The 23,192-nt window shown below is 28.6% G+C and overlaps 2 protein-coding genes across 5 annotated transcripts; one reads left to right on the top strand and one right to left on the bottom strand.

Moving 5' to 3' along the window:
- Positions 1–7,974: 7,974 nt before the first annotated feature.
- On the top strand, positions 7,975–12,061 carry LOC101504760 (uncharacterized). 2 transcript variants are annotated; one of them, XM_004491897.4, is made up of 5 exons: positions 7,975–8,085; positions 8,311–8,339; positions 8,682–8,802; positions 9,232–9,296; positions 10,583–12,061. In XM_004491897.4, exons 1-5 carry the CDS (start codon positions 7,992–7,994, stop codon positions 10,853–10,855), a joined length of 582 nt encoding a protein of 193 aa, XP_004491954.1. In that variant the 5' UTR covers positions 7,975–7,991; the 3' UTR covers positions 10,856–12,061. The 2 variants fall into 2 exon arrangements, with proteins under 2 accessions (XP_004491954.1, XP_004491953.1); XM_004491896.4 differs by having other exon boundaries at positions 10,580–12,061.
- LOC101503810 (phosphatidylinositol 4-kinase gamma 7-like) lies at positions 11,218–16,279 on the bottom strand. 3 transcript variants are annotated; one of them, XM_004491893.4, is made up of 3 exons: positions 16,047–16,279; positions 15,777–15,833; positions 11,218–13,644 (listed from the first exon to the last, which is right to left on the bottom strand). In XM_004491893.4, the coding sequence occupies exon 3, from the start codon at positions 13,413–13,415 to the stop codon at positions 11,538–11,540; it is 1,878 nt and encodes a 625-aa protein (XP_004491950.1). In that variant the 5' UTR covers positions 13,416–13,644; positions 15,777–15,833; positions 16,047–16,279; the 3' UTR covers positions 11,218–11,537. The 3 variants fall into 3 exon arrangements, with proteins under 3 accessions (XP_004491950.1, XP_004491949.1, XP_004491951.1); XM_004491892.4 differs by having other exon boundaries at positions 11,218–13,631; XM_004491894.4 differs by lacking the exons at positions 15,777–15,833; positions 16,047–16,279 and adding an exon at positions 13,881–14,339 and having other exon boundaries at positions 11,218–13,631.
- Between the last annotated feature and the right edge of the window lie 6,913 nt (positions 16,280–23,192).

Raw genomic sequence — 23,192 nt, 5'->3', positions numbered from 1 at the left:
CGATCATGCTTTTTATTTTTGTCGGTCAATCACCAATGACCAATCTGAATACGATCATTTTTTTTTTTGTCGATATACGCATCGGTAACCAATTCGAAGACGGTTATTTTTATTCATGTTAATCTATGCACCAATATCTACGCATCGGTAACCAATCCGAAGATAACCATTTTTATTCAGGTTAATCTACGCAGTAGTAACAATATGGAGACAATCATTTTTCATCTTTATCAAACACGTTTATCACATCATTCAAAAATAATAATAATAATACGTTTAATAAATATTCTCGCACTTATTATTGTTTAAATAAAAATTGTCATTTTTGGTTCAAATTTTAAGTCTATATTTACACTTGGTTCTATTACAAAGAAAATATATAAAATAATAATAATAATAATAATAATAATAATAATAATAATAATAATAATAATAATAATGAAAATAAAAAACAAAAAGTATATTTTTTTTGCATCCTTATCCTATTTGCTTATGCGTCCTCCATCTTTGCTGCAAGCAAGTCATCTCCATCTCCATCTTAATTTTTTATTTTTTTTTATTTTTATCCCAATAAGGTTATATTTTCACCATTTGTCCCTTTTCATTTTCATTTGTGCAGTTATATAATCTTTGCCAAAACAATATAAAAATCAGACATCAATTTATCTCGTGGACACAAAGATTCCATTTTTTAGTTTATAAATTAAGGCAAAAAAATCAGTTCTCGAAAGAGGGGAGTAGTTTTGAAAATAGAGAGTTTATTTTCTTTACTTCTGAAATCAACAAAGAAAAAGAGAGAAGTATTAAATAAAAAACACAGAGAAAGAAAGAAAAAAGAGAATTTTTGTTTACAAAAGAGAGAGTTTGAAAGTTGAGCAACAACTCAACTTCATCCTCCTTAAAATTATGTATATTTAGAAATAAAATAAAAAAATAAAAAACTAGAAAATGAGAAAAGCATGAGGCATCACCGTCATTCCAACTTCCACCAGTAATCGCCGCCAACCACCGCCAAATGTGCACTGCCGACACCTTCTTCTTGGTGACGTTCTCTATTCATTTACTACATCACTTTGTTTGTTTAAGATTTATTGAGATTTGAATATGTTTAGGTTCTGTTTTGAAATAATATTGGACTGTTTTGAAATGATATTGGTCCGTTTTAAAACTGTTTGGAAACATAGCTATTCCAAAAGCCTCGTATCAACATGCTGAAAGATTTTCTCAAAGCAAGCGTAGTTAGTATATCTATCCTCTACTATTCTGAAAGCATTGCTATACTATTCTGCATGTAGCAACAGCTTAACCATAGTGTACTCTTTTTTATTTAAAAAATTACTATTAGTTGATGTGAAATGATTTTAGTTTATTAAATTATTATTTATTTAATTTTTTTTTTCAAAAATAAAAACCAACAAAATATTACTTTAAAATACGTTACATGTATTGTGATAAGTTGATTGTTTTTAAAACTCGTTTTTATTTTTTTAAATAATTATACAAAAAAATTATTTTTAAGTGGTTAATTAGATGTGACATATTTTTTATCTTTGAACTGTTATAATACAAGTTATACAATTTGAAGATTTTAAAGCTCATTTTTTATAATCAAAATAATAAAACTATTCTTAAATGGGTTAATTAGATGTGACATCTTTTTAATCCTTGAGATTTTAAAGCTCATTTTTTATAATCAAAATAATAAAACTATTCTTAAATACGTAGCTTTGATTTCTTCATCGCACCAGAAGATACGTAGGAGCAAGATCACACTCTTGTCAAGCACAACAATAAAAAAAAATTCTCTTTTTAAATACACTTTTATCTCAAAAAATCACATTTATAAAACACAATTTATGTTCATATTTAATAATAGAGAGAAATAAATATATTTAAGTTAACATTAATTTTGCACAATAAGTTATTGGTAACCGTGTTTTAACGGACTTAGTAGGGTACTAATCGACTCTCGAACTCAAAATTTGATTTCAAAGACTATTTTTTATATTTTTTTTCTTTCTATTTTCAAGGGTTTCCCAATACTCCATTGAGTTCGAGAAACACTCGAAATTTTAGGCCGTGACAATATATATATATATATATATTACTTTTTTCCATATATTAAATTGATGAATTATTTATAGCAGTACAATTATCTTTTTAATTTAATCTCCTTAAATTTAATAAATTATTTTTTCTAAACTTTTTTTATTTTAATAAAAAATTAAAAACATTATTGAAGTTAAGAACTCACTTCCTTCCTCTTGCGCTCAACTACCAAAATAAATTGCTCTCACCTGCCTTCCTTCCACCGTCATGAGAAGAACTCTCCATTGTTCTGCCAACACTGCAAGAAGATCCTTCCTCTATCTAACACTCAATTCGCTCGAGTTTGTGTTGTTGTTGCCTTGATGTTGTCGACCACACATAATCATTGTTGCATTGTCGTTTCTAGATTCATCTTTGATTCTTAATGAACTAACGACGAATATAGACGATACAGAACGAATGATAGAGACGATGAAGAACAATAGAGATACAGTGAAGAACGACGGAGAGTCGATGCGGCGGAGAGATAACGAGCAGAAATAAAAGACTTGATTATTTTTTGTATATAGTTTAATAAATAAATATTAGTTATTTTAAAATAGAACAAAAATGTAAAACTTCAAAATTTAGTGGTGTTAAATTTAAAATATGATCAAACTTATTCATAGATAACATTTCATTAGACTATTGGTGATTTAATTTGATAGTAGCAAAACATGTTAATTTTCAATTGTAGGATATAAGTCCCAATATTATATAATCAATTGTTTTATATTAGTCAATCTCAATCGTCGATTTAAATTGAACGATTTAGAATTGTAACCACGTCACATTGTTAGAGAATTGAATCCTAACTTGATGCTCTCATGTGTTTGGGAAGTTATGTCTTTGACACCTCAAAATTTTCTACCACATCCTATGCGTGTTACTTCATCTCAAATGAAATCGTGTAAACAAAACTGAAATTTAAATATAAAATTAAAATCATATAAATATAAATAATTGGCTACATTTAGTCCCCTAATTTAGAAGACTTTGATCCACTAATTCAAATACCTTGAATTACAAACCACCTGACCCTCCAAGTCAGTCTTCCTAAACTACCTAACAACCCATACTTTTGAGGAACTAACCACCACGGCCCTACATGCCCAATCTTCTCCTAACAACCTGACAATCCTAGATTGAAAAATGAACTAAGCTACTACCGGATTGGATACAAAAGATTGAAACTTCAAGCGTTTGCTTCTAACAAAGCTGATAATAATAATAATAACTTCAAGCGTTTGCGCTAAATATATTATTCTCATAAAATACTTTTGTTATCATCAAAACTCTAAGTATAAAATCAACTTGGTTCCATTATTTGGTGTCATCAACATTACAACATCAAATGCTATGTATTCCGAACAATTCAATTTTGTCATATTTGTAGGTTTTATCACAATTTTAAGCATTTTGCTATTCTAAACTATTAATTTAGATGTTGTGAATTTGTTTGTATATTATCCTTTCGATTTTAGCAATTTTAAACTGCATTGTTCTCGATTGATATATTTTTCATATTAATACCTTTTTTTAGTAAAAAAAAAAACTTTGCTTGATTACACACTAATGATAAAGTTAATTTTCTTTTGATTGATTGTTTCACTTGCACATCTTCATGTTATGCATCTCTTCAGTATATGAATCATGAATTAAAGGGGTGCATAACATTAATATATAAGTGGTGCCTCGTTTACCATGACTTAATCCTCCCTTAGGAAGGGATGGGTATATACAAAACAACTGGAAAATTAAAATAAAATGAGCGCATATACAAAGGAAGAGGGGGCATGGATTTTTAAAACCTAAATGCTTTCACCTTTGTCGACAAGATTGTGAGGACACACAGTGGAAATGTTGAAGAGAAAGAGAGTCACATGCTTATTTTAATAATAAAATCTAATCTACACGATTTATTTGCCCCAAAGATTGTTATTACACACTCTCGTCTCTGGAAATAAGATCACTCGCATATGATATACCCTCTATATATCTTATGAATTATATGTATGGCTTAAGGTGTGGAATTTTGGGTTCACCCTAAATAGATAAACTCTTCTTTCTTTATACGAAGGGAAGGGTAAGTCATGGTAGGTAGGGCACCACCACTTACGAATGTAATTATCTCCAATCTCACCGAAATATGTTAGTGACAAGTCATAGCAAATAGTCATCCTAATTAAGTGTGACAACCCTTGTTAGGTAGGTCTAAGTTTTCAAGTACCTCACATTTGGTGGTTTAGACAATATATAAAATGTTGTTGATGACATTGTTCTTCTATACTCATGCACATATGGGATAACATTCACAGTTTAAAGGTGATTTTGTAAAGTTATACACTTTTGTTGGGGCTGAAATTCTTTGGTATCATGATAAGCTTTAATCAATGATGGAGTATCTAATTTCTTGCAACATGTGGTTGTCTTGGGGAAAAAAGAAATTGAAGCAAATTAAATATATTTTTAAGCCTTATAAAATATTCATTATTTAATTTTAGTTATTGTAAATTTTTAATCTAGTTTTAGGTTATCACCTTTTATTAAATCGGGTGTTTTAGCATTACTTCTATATAGTATTTTTAGTCTATCTATAGAGACTAAAAGCACCTCATTTTATAAAAGGAGATTGGAAATGGAAAAAAAAAATTATAGATAATAAATTTGAAATGTTTGTGACTTTTATAAATTAAAAATAAATTTAATCCTTAATAGAGTGATTTCCTATTGATAGTAAAAATTGTTATTCTTCCATACATTATTGTAATTTTCTCTTGTTCCTTCTCACAAGTTATAATCTTTATTGTTGTTTGCAATGGGTTGAATTATCTAACGTAGTCTATTTTAGTACTATATTTTTTTAATAATTAAAATATCTCATATTAATTGTATTGATTATTACAACATAACTATGAAATATTTATAAAGTCAATATTTACATTAAAGCATTGAAATGAGAGTTTGAGTCATTTAGAAAAACCTACTTAACGGTAAGAAAAAATACTTAAATAATTTATAGAAAAATATTGGTGTTATTAGCAAGTCGATATTTTTTTTTTTAAATGTTGAGAAGGGGTATTGTCCCAATAAAATAAAAACTATTCTCTAACTAATCTTGCATCAATAACAAATACCAGGGAGGAGAAGGATCATACTGAACTTGAAGACTTAATGATTGTGAATGCATATATATTTTGCCAACCAGTATGCCACATCGTTAGACTCTAAATATATGAAAACTTTTATTTCCAGAACCTTGCATTCCATGAATTAGCACTTTAAAACCTTGCATTCCTTTACAAAATTTAATTTTTGCAGTTAATTTTAATTAATTCAAGAACAATTTTATATAAAATAGGTTAATCTCATATGTATTGGATGTGTTAGTTTAAATAAAATATTTCAATCTATAAGCAAGTGAAATTTGATTAGTTAGTGCAAGATAAAAATAGAGAATAGAAAAGAAGATCACACAAAAATATATATCTGGTTTATCAAAGATGGACTGTATCTAGTCCTCACAATGAGATCTTCACTAATATTCTAAGCACCAAAATATTATGTGTTGCACTATCTTTTTTAATCACACTTTGATCAATTACAACATTCACATTTTAGCATTAAAAGAAATTTCTACATACACCTTAAAGGATTTTTACAAGAACCTTTCAAACAAAAAATAATTTTTACACACACTTAATCAAATTTAAGAGATAAATTTGAGTTACCAAATAATGTGTATGATAAAAGTGTTTGAGATCTAAAAACTTCTCAACTCTTGTTTGATTATGACTAACAACAAGAACTCAGTAAGATAGTCCTAGAATATAGTGAGAGATAGAACTGGAGTTTTGCTTGAAAGAAACACTTTGCAACTGAAGTTTTGTCTTTTGATTGATCTTCCTTTTATAGATGAAGAGAGACTTGAAAACTCAAATAAAGTTGAATATATCCATTACATACATTAGCCAAGTGTCATATCAGTTTTAAAACAATTAAACACATCTTTATATTACTGTTTAGGATAGTCTTGATCAATCCATAACATTCTTGCTTTTCAGTTTAAAGGAAAACATGAACAAGTGTGAGAATGAACTGTCAAATGTCGATTGATACTGTTTTGATCAGAGACATGCATAGCTTTTTGCAGTAACAATTTTTTCGCATTACACTTGAATGCTTTATAAGTCATTGTTTATAGCTCATCAATCTGAAAATTGTGTTAACCATTTGAACTTTCAATTGAGTTTCTTAATTATTGTTCATTTAATCAACAACTTTAACATAAAAAATTGATGTATCTAATTAAAAATAAGACTAAATACACTAACTTTTTAGATAATTTTTTACTTACATTTTAGACAAAATACCGCATGTGGTTCCTTAACTTAATTTTAGGTAACAATTCAGTTTTTTTTTAATATTTTTTTCTTTCGATTTAGTCTTTTATTTAATTTTAAGTAATAATTTGATCATTTATGTCAACAATGTTATATTTTTTATATAAACTCAAAACTCATCATCATCTTCAAACAAAATCTAAAAAATCCGTTATCAATTTCAAGAAAATTCATATATTTATCAAATTTGCAACTTTTAAATAAACTAATATTTTCATCTCTAACAACAATATCAAATCCAACGGATAGAGAACTCGACTTTAAGATCTGATTTCATGAAATATTTTGCCTATATTTTATTTCAAAGTAGTATATAATTAAATGTTTAATTTGTTTGCCTATAAGTGTTAGCATATACCAACATAAGTTTTTACAATGAGAGAGATAATTTGGTTTTGGCATCTACGGGAAGAACACTAATCTCGTCTTATTATCTCACTAATTAAACAAATGTGACAAAACCTGAATAGTCCGTTTTGTCTTCCTTTCTTTTTGCCACCATCACCATATTTTGTCAGAACTAAATCATCATTCCAATGAGCAACGACGGTGGTCCAATTTATTCAACGTGTCATCATACATATACAACCAGCTATTATGTTTATTACTCTCTCATGAAATATAAGTAAAATAAGTAATTAAAAATTTGATATATTTGTTTAAAAGTTAATACTAATTTTTTTTTTATTTTTATTTATTTATATTTTATTACAAAGGAGTAAATCATTGATTTTAATTTGGGGGCATTGTTTCCATAATCAACATTAAATTCTAGATGTAGTAATGTGTTGAGCAAAACATATACTGCTATATTATTCTTTTGTTTTTTAGCTACTCTGGTGATTGACTTTTTATAAATACTTTCTCCCAAATTAGATATTATAGTAAGTAAAAAGTAAGTCATATATTTGGTGAATTCAAATATTCAGTAAATTCCAACTAATTTTATTATATTGAAGTTTTTTTTTTTTAAATAATGTATATTCAATATTGTCATAAAATAAATTTCAAGATGCAATTAAAAAAGATAAAACGTAGTTTGGAAAATAAACTTATGTTTTTTAATATCAAAAAAATTGAATAATGCTAACTAACATAATTACTTAATTCATCAATTAGTTATTTTTGTTTATATATATACAAGAATTTATATAACCTTAATTCAATGAATGATTTTGCCAACATTACATGATTCGCCATAGTTTTATCAATTTCACATTTAAACTTTGAGATTGGATAACACCTTTGTTTTACTATCTTTTTTTTTAAATTATTATGTATATTTACTAGTACATCTTTGTTATTAATTTATTCACCTGTTTAATTTTGAGGTTTCCTAAGTATTTAACACACCAAGGAATAATAAAATTATAATCAGTAGAAAAGGTGTCGGAACCCTAGCTTTGACTTGGTTTTGGACTTTGAACCCCCCTCTATAAAACTCATGTTTTGCTAGTTAACTTTTCTCTCTTTCACTTGCTAAACAAAAGAAAACACAAGATGAAGTTCATCTTCATATTGCTTTCAAGCCTCGTACTAGGATCTCTCTTGGTCGTGATTGTCTCAAGGGACTCATCATCAAAAGTTGTTTCAGGTAAACTAATGTTTTGCATGTTTAGATCGTCGGTGAGATTGACAAAATCAAAATGAATCACTGCAATTAATATTGTCAAAAATTACACTATGTGATTTTGCTAAACCTATTATCCATCCAAACATATATGTTGTCCACTTGTTTATTTAGTTTTCATAATATCAAACTAATAATGTAAAGATTGGATTATGTTTGATTAATTACCACAACTTTATATGCATGCAGGTCAGGAATGGAACAAAAATAAGCATGAGGTAGTTGAAATTACATCCATATCTACTCAAAAGTATATATATATTTATAGTGTCTCTACTATATAGTATGGTGAAGCTTATGGACTATTTATATGTTGTTAAGTGAAAGAATTTATATAAAGATAACTTAAAATTATTCTTTAATTTTGTGAAAAAATTTAGTGAAGTAGAAATTAGAGAGATAGATTTTTTTCTATCACTAATTTTAGTTGTTAATTTTTTTAATAGCTACTAATTTTTTTTAACAAGGGTTTACCTTTAAACTCTTTTATAAAAGGTCCATATTAGAAGCACCCTATTTATATGTTGATTATTAATTACTAATGATTGTACTATGATTAGGAACCTTTTGGGAGAACTACAAGAGCTTTTCATATGAGGAAGCTAGGATTTGGATCTATCATGCATCACGAAGAGACAAGTTTGGATTCTAAGAATGGAAAAGTAACTTCAAAGATTTCAGGTAAAGGGGAGAAAAGTATTAAACCAACAAGAAAGCTGAAAATGGATGGTTTTGTAGCTTTCAATGATGATTATCATGGACCAAAGCATCACCTTCCAAAACATAATTGAGTGAAAATCATTTGTGAGTCTACTAGCTAACTATATGTAGGAGTGGAAACTTTTTTGTATATCATAATATATATACTTTGGCAATTTGTTTTTGAAGAAATATAATATACTTTTGCAATTAATTTCCTAGACTATGAAAGGCCAATATAATATTATTGTAAATATTTAGGAAATTTGTGAATTCAATATAATTTATGCTAATAACATGCATATTGTCTATATAATAATTAAAATATTATTATAAATGGTCTTAAAAGTTTGCTTTTTATGAAAGAAATTTATAAATGGTTCTATGTATATTTTTGCTTCCATTCCACAGGTGATGAGAATGATGGTTTGAAGAAGTCTTTTAGAAGCTTACAAGCACCAAAGAATGATCTTCAGGTAATTTTTTCTATGTGTTGATACCAATATATAGATGGTGTTTAATATAGTCCTGGTCAAAAAGTGAACTTCGATATTTATAGTAAATTTTAATAAAATATTCTATTCGTTTTTTATTTTTTATCATTATAAAACTCATTTTTGTATTAAACACATCCTTCGTAAGATTGAACTATTACGACATATTTTATTTATGTTGTTACTGGTTTATAATAATATTGTTTTTTTTAATAGTATTATTAAAATTTTGGATTAATCTACTATATCAAATTAACTTAAAAGATCTACCTTTAAACTTTTTTCTAAAACACCCATATTAGAATTAGTCATATAGTAATCGTATATGGTTTAGATATTTGACACTCTACATTCTCGAGTCCTTAATAAGGGTTCACTTGATGAATAAAATAAAAAACGGCATAAAAATATAATTATTTGATTTCTCATAAATATAGTTTACAATATGGGTGTTAAAAATATAATTATTTGAACAAAATAAGAGACGGCATAAATATAGTTTACATAAGTAGTTTTTCTATTTACATATAATGCATATTATATCTTTATATAGTTTATCTAATAAATAAAATAGAATTATTTGGTTACTCATAGTTATTTTAAAATTTTAAAATTATTTATTTAGTAGTGTCAATGGATTGTAATTAATTAATATAATTATTTTATTACTTATTTAATTTTTTAGTAAGTTAATTTATAATATTTAAAAATTAAAAGTATTATAAGTTGATTTGAAAAAAATACTATCTATTTGATTCACAATAATAATTTTATTATTTAAATATAATATCATGTCATGATATTAAGATGTGTATAAAATATATAATAAAATAAAATAACGGTATCATGTTTTATATTATATCATGTCTGTATGATATGTTTATGAGAGAGTGAGATGAACTCATATGAGTCACTAGATTAAAATATACAGATGAGATTAAAAAGTATATATATATATATATACTTTTTATCTGGTTTTTTCTCCTTTTCTTGATTTTTAAACCCAAATGTAGTCATATGACAAGTCATTGAGTGACTTAATTTAATGACATATATTTTATAAATCTATATAAATGATTATACATGAACAATGTTTTTAGATTTAAAAATATCTCAATGAAACAAAAAAAAAATTGAGGTGAAGTAAAAATAGAAGACCTAAACTGAAATTAAACCTATTTATCATTACATTCAACATAAATATAAATATCTAGTTATTGTAGTTATTTTATTATTTATAACTTAATTTAAATTTAAATAAACAGCAGCATATGATAATGAGGACAAAGCCATATTTGAAAGCCACAAAGTTTGTAATTCCAAGGAATAGTCACACCACCAACACAAACACCAAGTGTTCACAAGATTGCAAGGCAGTCAAGGGAAGCTCAGAGAAATCATCAAGGCCTAAGCGACAAATATTTGAAAAACATCAAGGTTTTGATCAAACTGCAAAAGAGATTGAAAGCTTGTTTTCTAAGGATTATAAGGGAAGACCAGCCCACAAGCCACCCATCAATAATCATGGGCCTAACAATTGAGATCGATCCATTAGTGTATAATTCTGGCTCACAATTTTGTACTTTGTTGCTAGTAACTAGTTAATGGCCTAGATATATAATATAATATAATATTTGTTTTTTTATAAGGATTTGTTTCAACTAAAAAAAGTTTTTTTTAATTTTATATTATTATTGTTGCTTTTGATGTATCAACTAAAAAAGTGTTGTTTCGTTAATTTGTTTCAAAATATTAAAATGTTAGAAGGCGTGAATTTTCAATGTTGTATATTAATTATTCATAATTTCTTTCATCCGTAGAAAAAAAACTTACTTACTATTTGTTTTGTCATATTGAATGAAGGCGAAAAAAGAAGAATTTATCAAAGGCGAAAAAAGAAGAATTTAAAGCGAACAAACGCACCACACAACAAATATCATTTAAATCTCCTGAAAAACATTGGTACACACTTTTATTTACCAAACTATATATCTATTTAGCTGTTTGGTTGCACGACGAGTTTTCCGGATTCACTCAAAACCACTGCAAATTTTCCATGTCCAAGTGGAATCTTAGCTTTGTAGCTTTTGTGAAATCACGGTGCCACTCACCCAAAACCAAACAAACACATGCTATATATATAATTCATTATTTCTAGGTTGCACAAGCCATTAAAACTTTATTGTTTCAAACCATATTTCATTTATTATAATGCCTCTCAAACTAGCATGAGGTTCCGAGTCTCTGTCTCTGCCTCTTACCTAGACTCCATTGTTTGCAATTAAGAAAAGCTGGAACTAATAACCTTTGAAATATTTCAAGAAACGTGTTCCACTTTTCTTCATCCATATCACTCAGCTTCACAAAACTTGAGCTTGTAAGCAACTCATTCATATTAGTATTTCCAGACGATATTCCAGCCAAAGAGCCGCTCCTTTGCTTTACACCCGCCGAGTGCTGCAAACTTTTCTCATCGATCGTCGCATTTTTCACAGATGCGGACAGCTTTGAAATATTAATTTCACCTTCACTTCCAGTCTCTTCCTCCTCCGCCACACACTCGTCTAGTTTAGAAAGTATAATTCTACGGCTTCCCTTGTTCGTTTGGAATCGAGAAGAAAGCAATACTGTTGTTAGCTTCTCTTCTATATTCGAAGCAGAATCGATATCGTGATCCTCACAATCTAACTGAAACTGGATCAAATCTTTGTCTCCCAGTCCTACTTTTGTCTCAAAAGATGAGAAATTTTCATGATCTAAAAGTTTCTTTGCCTCAATACATATCAGCTCAAGCTCACTAGGCTCTTCACCATGACAATGAAATTCCCTACTCATCATTTCACCAATCTCTGATAAGCAAAGACCAAAGGCTGCAGCTTCCTTGAGGAACAAAGTGCACAGAATCAAAACACGTAAGCACGCTTCTCGAATCATTGGCAGCTCCATTCGAAGCATCTCTGAATCACGAAATGGGTCTAGACGAGATATATACTTGAGCTCATCGTCGGTGAAAGGAATTGAAGCTTGAGGCCAATGTATCCATTCAAAATAAGGATCTTCCAAATTTTCAGGCAGACAAAGACCGTGATCAATTGGAAAAAGCTCGACTCGATCAAATCTTCCAAGCCCTTCAACCTTCCTAACAAGAAGATTTCCTGCATGTCTGTCTGTGTTTAGAATTCGTACGTCTAAAATTCCGATCCTATGAACAGCAGCAACAGGGAAACTAGAAGTTCCATGATCACTTGCATCGAAATCATGAGGAATGTACTGCTGCAGCGATGCAATCTTGCTTATTTGCTTCTTGTTAAGGAGCATATTACCATTTACCCTATCATTAACATTGAAAATCTTGTGTGTAACCTTCACGAGAGCAGTCGAAGGCACATTGGCGAAATGATCATGATCAAGAAGGTAAGCTGCAACTTCTCTAAAACCTGTCTCTCCAACTCTCACTGACCTTTTCAGTCCTGGTTGTCCAAGAGCTTTACCAACAAAACCTTTCGGATTATTCGGTGCATAAGGTTCCTCATCAGTTGGTTTCACAATCGCAACATTTTCTCTGTTGCAGTTTCTAAAATAATATGCACCTCCTAATCCACTCTGAATCGGTATTGGTTCGATGCCGCCTTTTATTGCCTGCATAATATCCTTAACCAGTTGTTTAGTTCCAGACAACATATCAGAACAACCTATAATCTCGATTGGTCCACTCCGATCCCAGTGCTGAATATCCCGACCGGTAGGTGAAAGACACGGGGTAGATGAACTCCTGTGTAAAATGTTCCTTGTGAGAAGAAGTGGAGAATCATTTCTAACAACACTCAGATCATTTCTCAAGACCGTGTCGCCGCATGTAAGCGAACTTTCCTCAGTTGGGACATTGAATGTTACCTGTAATTTCCTCTTCACAGTATGCACATTATCACTCCTATCTAATTCCATGCCCAAAACAAATCCAGTTTCAGTCTGAACAAATACGCGTCTTCTACCAGAAGGCTTTCTTTCCATTTTCTTATTCTCGAAACTTCCGCAAGGAGTTCCTTTGAAGGTTGTAACCGCCATCTCATCATATAAACAGGTATCGAAATCAGGATACATGTAAGGAAAAGGAGAAGGGGCAAACTTGAATGCCAGCAGCTGCAAAGAGTTTTTCTCTCAAGCAAACGCGAAACTCAAATGCTGGCACTTGATATTGCAGAGAAGAGATTTTTCCATAAACAATCATAGTCAACTCTACAAATCCAAAAAGGCTCTTACATATGAACTGGTTACTCGGTATGTCACTTGACCAAACCGCTACATCGGCGATGTCACCTGACAACAGAAACTGATAAAACATGAGGAATAAGAATCACTATATAGATATTTACCACAAAGAGATTGGCAAACAAAGGATATGCTTAAACTGTACCGTGTATGCAGTTAAATGAATTTAACAAAGGTTTTGAATTAGTAACTAAAGGATTATAAAGGTATCAAACCAATCATTGTAATAGAAAGAAAAAGAAGCTCATGTATATATTACCTACATCAGAACAATATATACAATGAGTGAAATCTTACCTTAGTTACTCCTAACAAACGAAATCAGTGTTAACCAGAGACAACGAGCATCAACTTTAGTATCAGCTTGTTGAAAAGAAAAAGGTGCAATTTATTTTTCAAATGATAAACCACAGGTGGATAACTGAATTAGAACTGTTAATTGGAAAGCATGGTGTAAATTGTGTTTGCAAAGGCGTCCATAAATTTCTTTCATTTTTCTCACTCAACCTAATCTCAACCACGTCATGAAATGTGTGACTGTGTCAATAATTTCTTTCATTTTTCTTTGCTGCATTTTCAGATTTTGACTATTGTAAGAGGTTCTAAGCTCATCCATTTCAATCACTAAAATTCTGTTTTCTTACAGTAAAATTCGGGTTTCTATTAAAACCAAAATTCTAAACTTGAATTCAAGTCACAACAGGTATGAGCATAAGGTTCAACCATCCATCTGTGCAAACTGCAATTGGTTTGGTTTGATAACATTTATATTTATTCTAATAGCTTACCTTTCCTACATGAATAATCAGCCAAAAAATGACAGGTTTTATAAAACCATTATTGAAAACCATAATCAATCAAATAATTTAAAATTCTAACTTCCCTAACCACTCAACTAAAGACAAACCGACTATCACTATATAAGGACAAAATACCCTCCTTTTCTTCAAAATAATATGACCCTAACAAACCCCACAACAATAACTGTCTATTACTAACTATGAAATTCATCAAATCAAATCATACTAATATTATTATTTTACTAGCAGAAAGACGGCACTAACATGGCTCTCTGCTTTTCTATTGCATTGTATATATATTTTGTTGTGTATTATTTTATAACGTTTATTTTAATTTAATTCACTTGTCTAGTCTCCATAATATCTCTTTTATCTAAATTTCAATTTTAATATGTAAGTATGTTTTAAAATTTAAAATTTGAAAAGAAGTGTGTTGTTAAGAACAAATATACACCGAGAAGAAAGTACTATCAATGTTAATAAATACTACTCTTTAGAGACTTCAACTATTGTGTATAGATTAATTTCAAATAGAAAATACTTCAAAAATGGATTTAATTTATATACACTATTAATATAAACTCTTTATATTGTCAATCAATCATAATCACATAATCATTGAAAATATTTATCTTTCTCTATAACTACTTTTAAGGTTAAAACAATGAACAAAGAAGAAAGTACTATCAAAGTTAATAAATACTACTCTTTAGAGACTTCCATTATTGTGTATAGATTAATTTCAAATAGAAAATACTTAAAAAATAAATTTAATTTATATACACCATCAATGTAAACTCTTTTTACATTGTCAATCAATCATAATCACAAGATCTTTGAAAATATTTATCTTCCACTATAACTATTTTTAAGGTTATAAATCAATGAATAGTTGTGATTTGTCAATAATAAATTTCTTTTTCAGATTGATAGTGTATAAAAATTAATCTCACAAAAAAATATTATAAAATTCAAAGATGCACATTACAAAAACAAAAGTTTTGCATTTATTGAACAAAACATAGAAAATAGGAGATACACTTTTAAGTGTAAACTACTTTTTTTTTTTTTTTTAATTTGCAAATGTAAGTTTGTTAGTAAAGTTTAAGTTAATGTTCCGGGTGGAGTAGAACTTTCAATCTCTTTGTCACTCTACTGCTTAACTCTCTAATGTATAAACTAGTTTTATCTAAAGAATCTTATATTCCACCAAATCACTCATTAGATCATGTAAAACTGTATTAAAGTATTAAACTCAACCAAAAATGGTTTCGCATATATTTTTGAAATTAAGAGTTCTATGATTCTCACTCCCTTCCCTTGAAAGAAAAATGTATTAATTTATATAAAAATATAGTAATAATTGAATAATGAAATGAGATAAGATTCTCACCTGCTTCAGCCTCCTGAAAGAACAAATATGCCGCAAATTTTACGTTCTGAATAATATCTGCAAAAGCGAAAATAAAAAACCAACCCTCAATTCTACTTCAAGGGATTACAAAGAGAAGAAAAATAAATAAAAAATTTCAAACTGTTTGATTCGTAAAACGAACAAATAAAACAAACTAAAATAAATTGATCCGTTGCAAAATTTAGATTTGAATTTATCATGGAAAACATATTTCATGATTTAAAGATTAAAAAAAAAAAGTATTAAAACCTTGTCGGCGAGTAGTTTCGGCGGCGTGTAGAGCAGAGGCTCCGCCGTGAGAGGCGGAGGAGAGATCCGAAGAGAGGCTCAGTTCCACTTCCAGATTTTTTTGTTTTGTTTTGTTTTCTTACTACTAACGAGATACCATGCTCCAAGGTTTAACTCATTCTTTTTTTTTTCTTTACTTCCAATTCTTATTCTTATATTCTTTTATTGTTTATTTTTCATATTGGTTTTTTCATACCATGCTTTAAGCCAGATAAATTATTAGGGCTCGCATATACGAATGATTTATATATATTTGCCTCATATCAATATTGTGCCAAATAACGAACCAATTCATGAAATAAATCTGTAATTTTTCTTTTGAATTTTGTATTTATTATGTGGTCAATATATTAACAGTTATCGGTACAAAATAATTTTATACCGACAAAGCATCACTTTTTTAATGTATTTTTTATAGATAATATATAAAGAAAAAGAGATTAAGGGTTTGTTGTTTGTGTTTTATTTTTAAATTTTTAAAAATTATTTTATAAATAAATTTTAGAGAATCGTTTTTAAGAAGAAAATTTTAAAAAGATATGTTTGATAACTTCAATTTTTAAAATAGTTTTTTATTAGAGAGTTAAAAAATACAAAATAAAAAATAAAATACTATTTATCTGTTTTATTTTTTTAGTTTTAAAAAATATAATATTAAAAATAATTTTACAAAACAGTTTTTAAAAATAACTAATCCAAACAATTTTTTAGTTTTTAAAATTTTAAATACTAAAATAGAATTTTTAGGATGTGAATCAAACAAGCCCTAAGAGTCTAATTATTATAAATTAAAAAAATTATATTTTTATAAATTCAATTAAAATAGAGAAAAAAATATTTTGGATTCATTTGAAACATATTATAAAAAGTATTTTGATATTTAATAACTTATATCTTATTTACAATGGTGGTCTTTGGTTTTCAAAAACTAAAATTAGTTTTAGTTTCGAGTTTTCTATTTCAGTTTTCAATTGTTGGTTTTAGTTTTGTGGTTGAGTTTTAGTTTTTCATTTACTTTTAATTAAATCACTCTTTTAACCTCATCTCATTATATATTTATTGAATATAAAAAATATTGTTACATAAAAATAATTTTAAAAAATTATATTTTAATTATTTAGAAATAATTTAAATATTATCACTACGCCAAAAATGACATTTAACAGCGCCCATTTTACAGCGCTTGCTAAACACAAGCGCTGTTGTAATTATATTTTAAAAATAACGGAACCTATTACAGCGCTTTTGATGCAAAGCGTTGTAAAACAAGCGCTGTAGTAGGTCATATAACGTTTGCGCATCACGTTATAAGGTTTTTACAGCGCTTGTCAAAAAAGCGCTGTAAAAGGAAGCGCTTTCGCGTATCAGTTACAGCGCTTTTTTCACAAGCGCTGTAAAACACATGCGCTTTCATTGAATTTAACTACCTATTACAGCGCTTTTTTCACAAGCGCTGTAAAATACATCTTTAAAATAATTATATACGTTGGAAACCCTCATATCCTCTACATCTTGCAAATAATTATATACGTTGGGAACCCTAATATCCTCTACGTACTGTGCGGCCATCTACGTTGTCTAAGGTATTTTTTACACATGATCTGTTATGTTTTGAAATTGTCAAAAATTGTCAAAAACTCATACCACATGATCTGTTCTGTTTTGAAATTGTCAAAAATTGTCAAAAACTCATACCACATGATCTGTTCTGTTTTGAAATTGTCAAAAATTGTCAAAAACTCATACCACATGATCTGTTCTGTTTTGAAATTGTCAAAAATTGTCAAAAACTCATACCACATGATCTGTTCTGTTTTGAAATTGTCAAAAATTGTCAAAAACTCATACCACATGATCTGTTCTGTTTTGAAATTGTCAAAAATTGTCAAAAACTCATACCACATGATCTGTTCTGTTTTGAAATTGTCAAAAATTGTCAAAAACTCATACCACATGATCTGTTCTGTTTTGAAATTGTCAAAAATTGTCAAAAACTCATACCACATGATCTGTTCTGTTTTGAAATTGTCAAAAATTGTCAAAAACTCATACCACATGATCTGTTCTGTTTTGAAATTGTCAAAAATTGTCAAAAACTCATACCACATGATCTGTTCTGTTTTGAAATTGTCAAAAATTGTCAAAAACTCATACCACATGATCTGTTCTGTTTTGAAATTGTCAAAAATTGTCAAAAACTCATACCACATGATCTGTTCTGTTTTGAAATTGTCAAAAATTGTCAAAAACTCATACCACATGATCTGTTCTGTTTTGAAATTGTCAAAAATTGTCAAAAACTCATACCACATGATCTGTTCTGTTTTGAAATTGTCAAAAATTGTCAAAAACTCATACCACATGATCTGTTCTGTTTTGAAATTGTCAAAAATTGTCAAAAACTCATACCACATGATCTGTTCTGTTTTGAAATTGTCAAAAATTGTCAAAAACTCATACCACATGATCTGTTCTGTTTTGAAATTGTCAAAAATTGTCAAAAACTCATACCACATGATCTGTTCTGTTTTGAAATTGTCAAAAATTGTCAAAAACTCATACCACATGATCTGTTCTGTTTTGAAATTGTCAAAAATTGTCAAAAACTCATACCACATGATCTGTTCTGTTTTGAAATTGTCAAAAATTGTCAAAAACTCATACCACATGATCTGTTCTGTTTTGAAATTGTCAAAAATTGTCAAAAACTCATACCACATGATCTGTTCTGTTTTGAAATTGTCAAAAATTGTCAAAAACTCATACCACATGATCTGTTCTGTTTTGAAATTGTCAAAAATTGTCAAAAACTCATACCACATGATCTGTTCTGTTTTGAAATTGTCAAAAATTGTCAAAAACTCATACCACATGATCTGTTCTGTTTTGAAATTGTCAAAAATTGTCAAAAACTCATACCACATGATCTGTTCTGTTTTGAAATTGTCAAAAATTGTCAAAAACTCATACCACATGATCTGTTCTGTTTTGAAATTGTCAAAAATTGTCAAAAACTCATACCACATGATCTGTTCTGTTTTGAAATTGTCAAAAATTGTCAAAAACTCATACCACATGATCTGTTCTGTTTTGAAATTGTCAAAAATTGTCAAAAACTCATACCACATGATCTGTTCTGTTTTGAAATTGTCAAAAATTGTCAAAAACTCATACCACATGATCTGTTCTGTTTTGAAATTGTCAAAAATTGTCAAAAACTCATACCACATGATCTGTTCTGTTTTGAAATTGTCAAAAATTGTCAAAAACTCATACCACATGATCTGTTCTGTTTTGAAATTGTCAAAAATTGTCAAAAACTCATACCACATGATCTGTTCTGTTTTGAAATTGTCAAAAATTGTCAAAAACTCATACCACATGATCTGTTCTGTTTTGAAATTGTCAAAAATTGTCAAAAACTCATACCACATGATCTGTTCTGTTTTGAAATTGTCAAAAATTGTCAAAAACTCATACCACATGATCTGTTCTGTTTTGAAATTGTCAAAAATTGTCAAAAACTCATACCACATGATCTGTTCTGTTTTGAAATTGTCAAAAATTGTCAAAAACTCATACCACATGATCTGTTCTGTTTTGAAATTGTCAAAAATTGTCAAAAACTCATACCACATGATCTGTTCTGTTTTGAAATTGTCAAAAATTGTCAAAAACTCATACCACATGATCTGTTCTGTTTTGAAATTGTCAAAAATTGTCAAAAACTCATACCACATGATCTGTTCTGTTTTGAAATTGTCAAAAATTGTCAAAAACTCATACCACATGATCTGTTCTGTTTTGAAATTGTCAAAAATTGTCAAAAACTCATACCACATGATCTGTTCTGTTTTGAAATTGTCAAAAATTGTCAAAAACTCATACCACATGATCTGTTCTGTTTTGAAATTGTCAAAAATTGTCAAAAACTCATACCACATGATCTGTTCTGTTTTGAAATTGTCAAAAATTGTCAAAAACTCATACCACATGATCTGTTCTGTTTTGAAATTGTCAAAAATTGTCAAAAACTCATACCACATGATCTGTTCTGTTTTGAAATTGTCAAAAATTGTCAAAAACTCATACCACATGATCTGTTCTGTTTTGAAATTGTCAAAAATTGTCAAAAACTCATACCACATGATCTGTTCTGTTTTGAAATTGTCAAAAATTGTCAAAAACTCATACCACATGATCTGTTCTGTTTTGAAATTGTCAAAAATTGTCAAAAACTCATACCACATGATCTGTTCTGTTTTGAAATTGTCAAAAATTGTCAAAAACTCATACCACATGATCTGTTCTGTTTTGAAATTGTCAAAAATTGTCAAAAACTCATACCACATGATCTGTTCTGTTTTGAAATTGTCAAAAATTGTCAAAAACTCATACCACATGATCTGTTCTGTTTTGAAATTGTCAAAAATTGTCAAAAACTCATACCACATGATCTGTTCTGTTTTGAAATTGTCAAAAATTGTCAAAAACTCATACCACATGATCTGTTCTGTTTTGAAATTGTCAAAAATTGTCAAAAACTCATACCACATGATCTGTTCTGTTTTGAAATTGTCAAAAATTGTCAAAAACTCATACCACATGATCTGTTCTGTTTTGAAATTGTCAAAAATTGTCAAAAACTCATACCACATGATCTGTTCTGTTTTGAAATTGTCAAAAATTGTCAAAAACTCATACCACATGATCTGTTCTGTTTTGAAATTGTCAAAAATTGTCAAAAACTCATACCACATGATCTGTTCTGTTTTGAAATTGTCAAAAATTGTCAAAAACTCATACCACATGATCTGTTCTGTTTTGAAATTGTCAAAAATTGTCAAAAACTCATACCACATGATCTGTTCTGTTTTGAAATTGTCAAAAATTGTCAAAAACTCATACCACATGATCTGTTCTGTTTTGAAATTGTCAAAAATTGTCAAAAACTCATACCACATGATCTGTTCTGTTTTGAAATTGTCAAAAATTGTCAAAAACTCATACCACATGATCTGTTCTGTTTTGAAATTGTCAAAAATTGTCAAAAACTCATACCACATGATCTGTTCTGTTTTGAAATTGTCAAAAATTGTCAAAAACTCATACCACATGATCTGTTCTGTTTTGAAATTGTCAAAAATTGTCAAAAACTCATACCACATGATCTGTTCTGTTTTGAAATTGTCAAAAATTGTCAAAAACTCATACCACATGATCTGTTCTGTTTTGAAATTGTCAAAAATTGTCAAAAACTCATACCACATGATCTGTTCTGTTTTGAAATTGTCAAAAATTGTCAAAAACTCATACCACATGATCTGTTCTGTTTTGAAATTGTCAAAAATTGTCAAAAACTCATACCACATGATCTGTTCTGTTTTGAAATTGTCAAAAATTGTCAAAAACTCATACCACATGATCTGTTCTGTTTTGAAATTGTCAAAAATTGTCAAAAACTCATACCACATGATCTGTTCTGTTTTGAAATTGTCAAAAATTGTCAAAAACTCATACCACATGATCTGTTCTGTTTTGAAATTGTCAAAAATTGTCAAAAACTCATACCACATGATCTGTTCTGTTTTGAAATTGTCAAAAATTGTCAAAAACTCATACCACATGATCTGTTCTGTTTTGAAATTGTCAAAAATTGTCAAAAACTCATACCACATGATCTGTTCTGTTTTGAAATTGTCAAAAATTGTCAAAAACTCATACCACATGATCTGTTCTGTTTTGAAATTGTCAAAAATTGTCAAAAACTCATACCACATGATCTGTTCTGTTTTGAAATTGTCAAAAATTGTCAAAAACTCATACCACATGATCTGTTCTGTTTTGAAATTGTCAAAAATTGTCAAAAACTCATACCACATGATCTGTTCTGTTTTGAAATTGTCAAAAATTGTCAAAAACTCATACCACATGATCTGTTCTGTTTTGAAATTGTCAAAAATTGTCAAAAACTCATACCACATGATCTGTTCTGTTTTGAAATTGTCAAAAATTGTCAAAAACTCATACCACATGATCTGTTCTGTTTTGAAATTGTCAAAAATTGTCAAAAACTCATACCACATGATCTGTTCTGTTTTGAAATTGTCAAAAATTGTCAAAAACTCATACCACATGATCTGTTCTGTTTTGAAATTGTCAAAAATTGTCAAAAACTCATACCACATGATCTGTTCTGTTTTGAAATTGTCAAAAATTGTCAAAAACTCATACCACATGATCTGTTCTGTTTTGAAATTGTCAAAAATTGTCAAAAACTCATACCACATGATCTGTTCTGTTTTGAAATTGTCAAAAATTGTCAAAAACTCATACCACATGATCTGTTCTGTTTTGAAATTGTCAAAAATTGTCAAAAACTCATACCACATGATCTGTTCTGTTTTGAAATTGTCAAAAATTGTCAAAAACTCATACCACATGATCTGTTCTGTTTTGAAATTGTCAAAAATTGTCAAAAACTCATACCACATGATCTGTTCTGTTTTGAAATTGTCAAAAATTGTCAAAAACTCATACCACATGATCTGTTCTGTTTTGAAATTGTCAAAAATTGTCAAAAACTCATACCACATGATCTGTTCTGTTTTGAAATTGTCAAAAATTGTCAAAAACTCATACCACATGATCTGTTCTGTTTTGAAATTGTCAAAAATTGTCAAAAACTCATACCACATGATCTGTTCTGTTTTGAAATTGTCAAAAATTGTCAAAAACTCATACCACATGATCTGTTCTGTTTTGAAATTGTCAAAAATTGTCAAAAACTCATACCACATGATCTGTTCTGTTTTGAAATTGTCAAAAATTGTCAAAAACTCATACCACATGATCTGTTCTGTTTTGAAATTGTCAAAAATTGTCAAAAACTCATACCACATGATCTGTTCTGTTTTGAAATTGTCAAAAATTGTCAAAAACTCATACCACATGATCTGTTCTGTTTTGAAATTGTCAAAAATTGTCAAAAACTCATACCACATGATCTGTTCTGTTTTGAAATTGTCAAAAATTGTCAAAAACTCATACCACATGATCTGTTCTGTTTTGAAATTGTCAAAAATTGTCAAAAACTCATACCACATG

This window comes from Cicer arietinum, chromosome 3, assembly GCF_000331145.2.
Source record: "Cicer arietinum cultivar CDC Frontier isolate Library 1 chromosome 3, Cicar.CDCFrontier_v2.0, whole genome shotgun sequence".
In the NCBI taxonomy this organism is placed as follows: domain Eukaryota; kingdom Viridiplantae; phylum Streptophyta; class Magnoliopsida; order Fabales; family Fabaceae; genus Cicer; species Cicer arietinum.
The sequence above is the reverse complement of the archived record's forward strand: the minus strand, read 5'-3'. Positions and strand labels throughout refer to the sequence as shown.

What these genes read in the sequence shown, in the direction of transcription:
- LOC101503810 (XM_004491893.4), bottom strand. Translation starts at nt 13,415, where the DNA reads ATGTATCCTGATTTCGATACCTGTTTATATGATGAGATGGCGGTTACA.
- LOC101504760 (XM_004491896.4), top strand. Translation starts at nt 7,992, where the DNA reads ATGAAGTTCATCTTCATATTGCTTTCAAGCCTCGTACTAGGATCTCTC. An exon ending in GGAACAAAAATAAGCATGAG is followed by an intron (nt 8,340 to 8,681) that starts GTAGTTGAAATT and finishes TACTATGATTAG; the next exon opens with GAACCTTTTGGGAGAACTAC. An exon ending in AGTAACTTCAAAGATTTCAG is followed by an intron (nt 8,803 to 9,231) that starts GTAAAGGGGAGA and finishes TCCATTCCACAG; the next exon opens with GTGATGAGAATGATGGTTTG.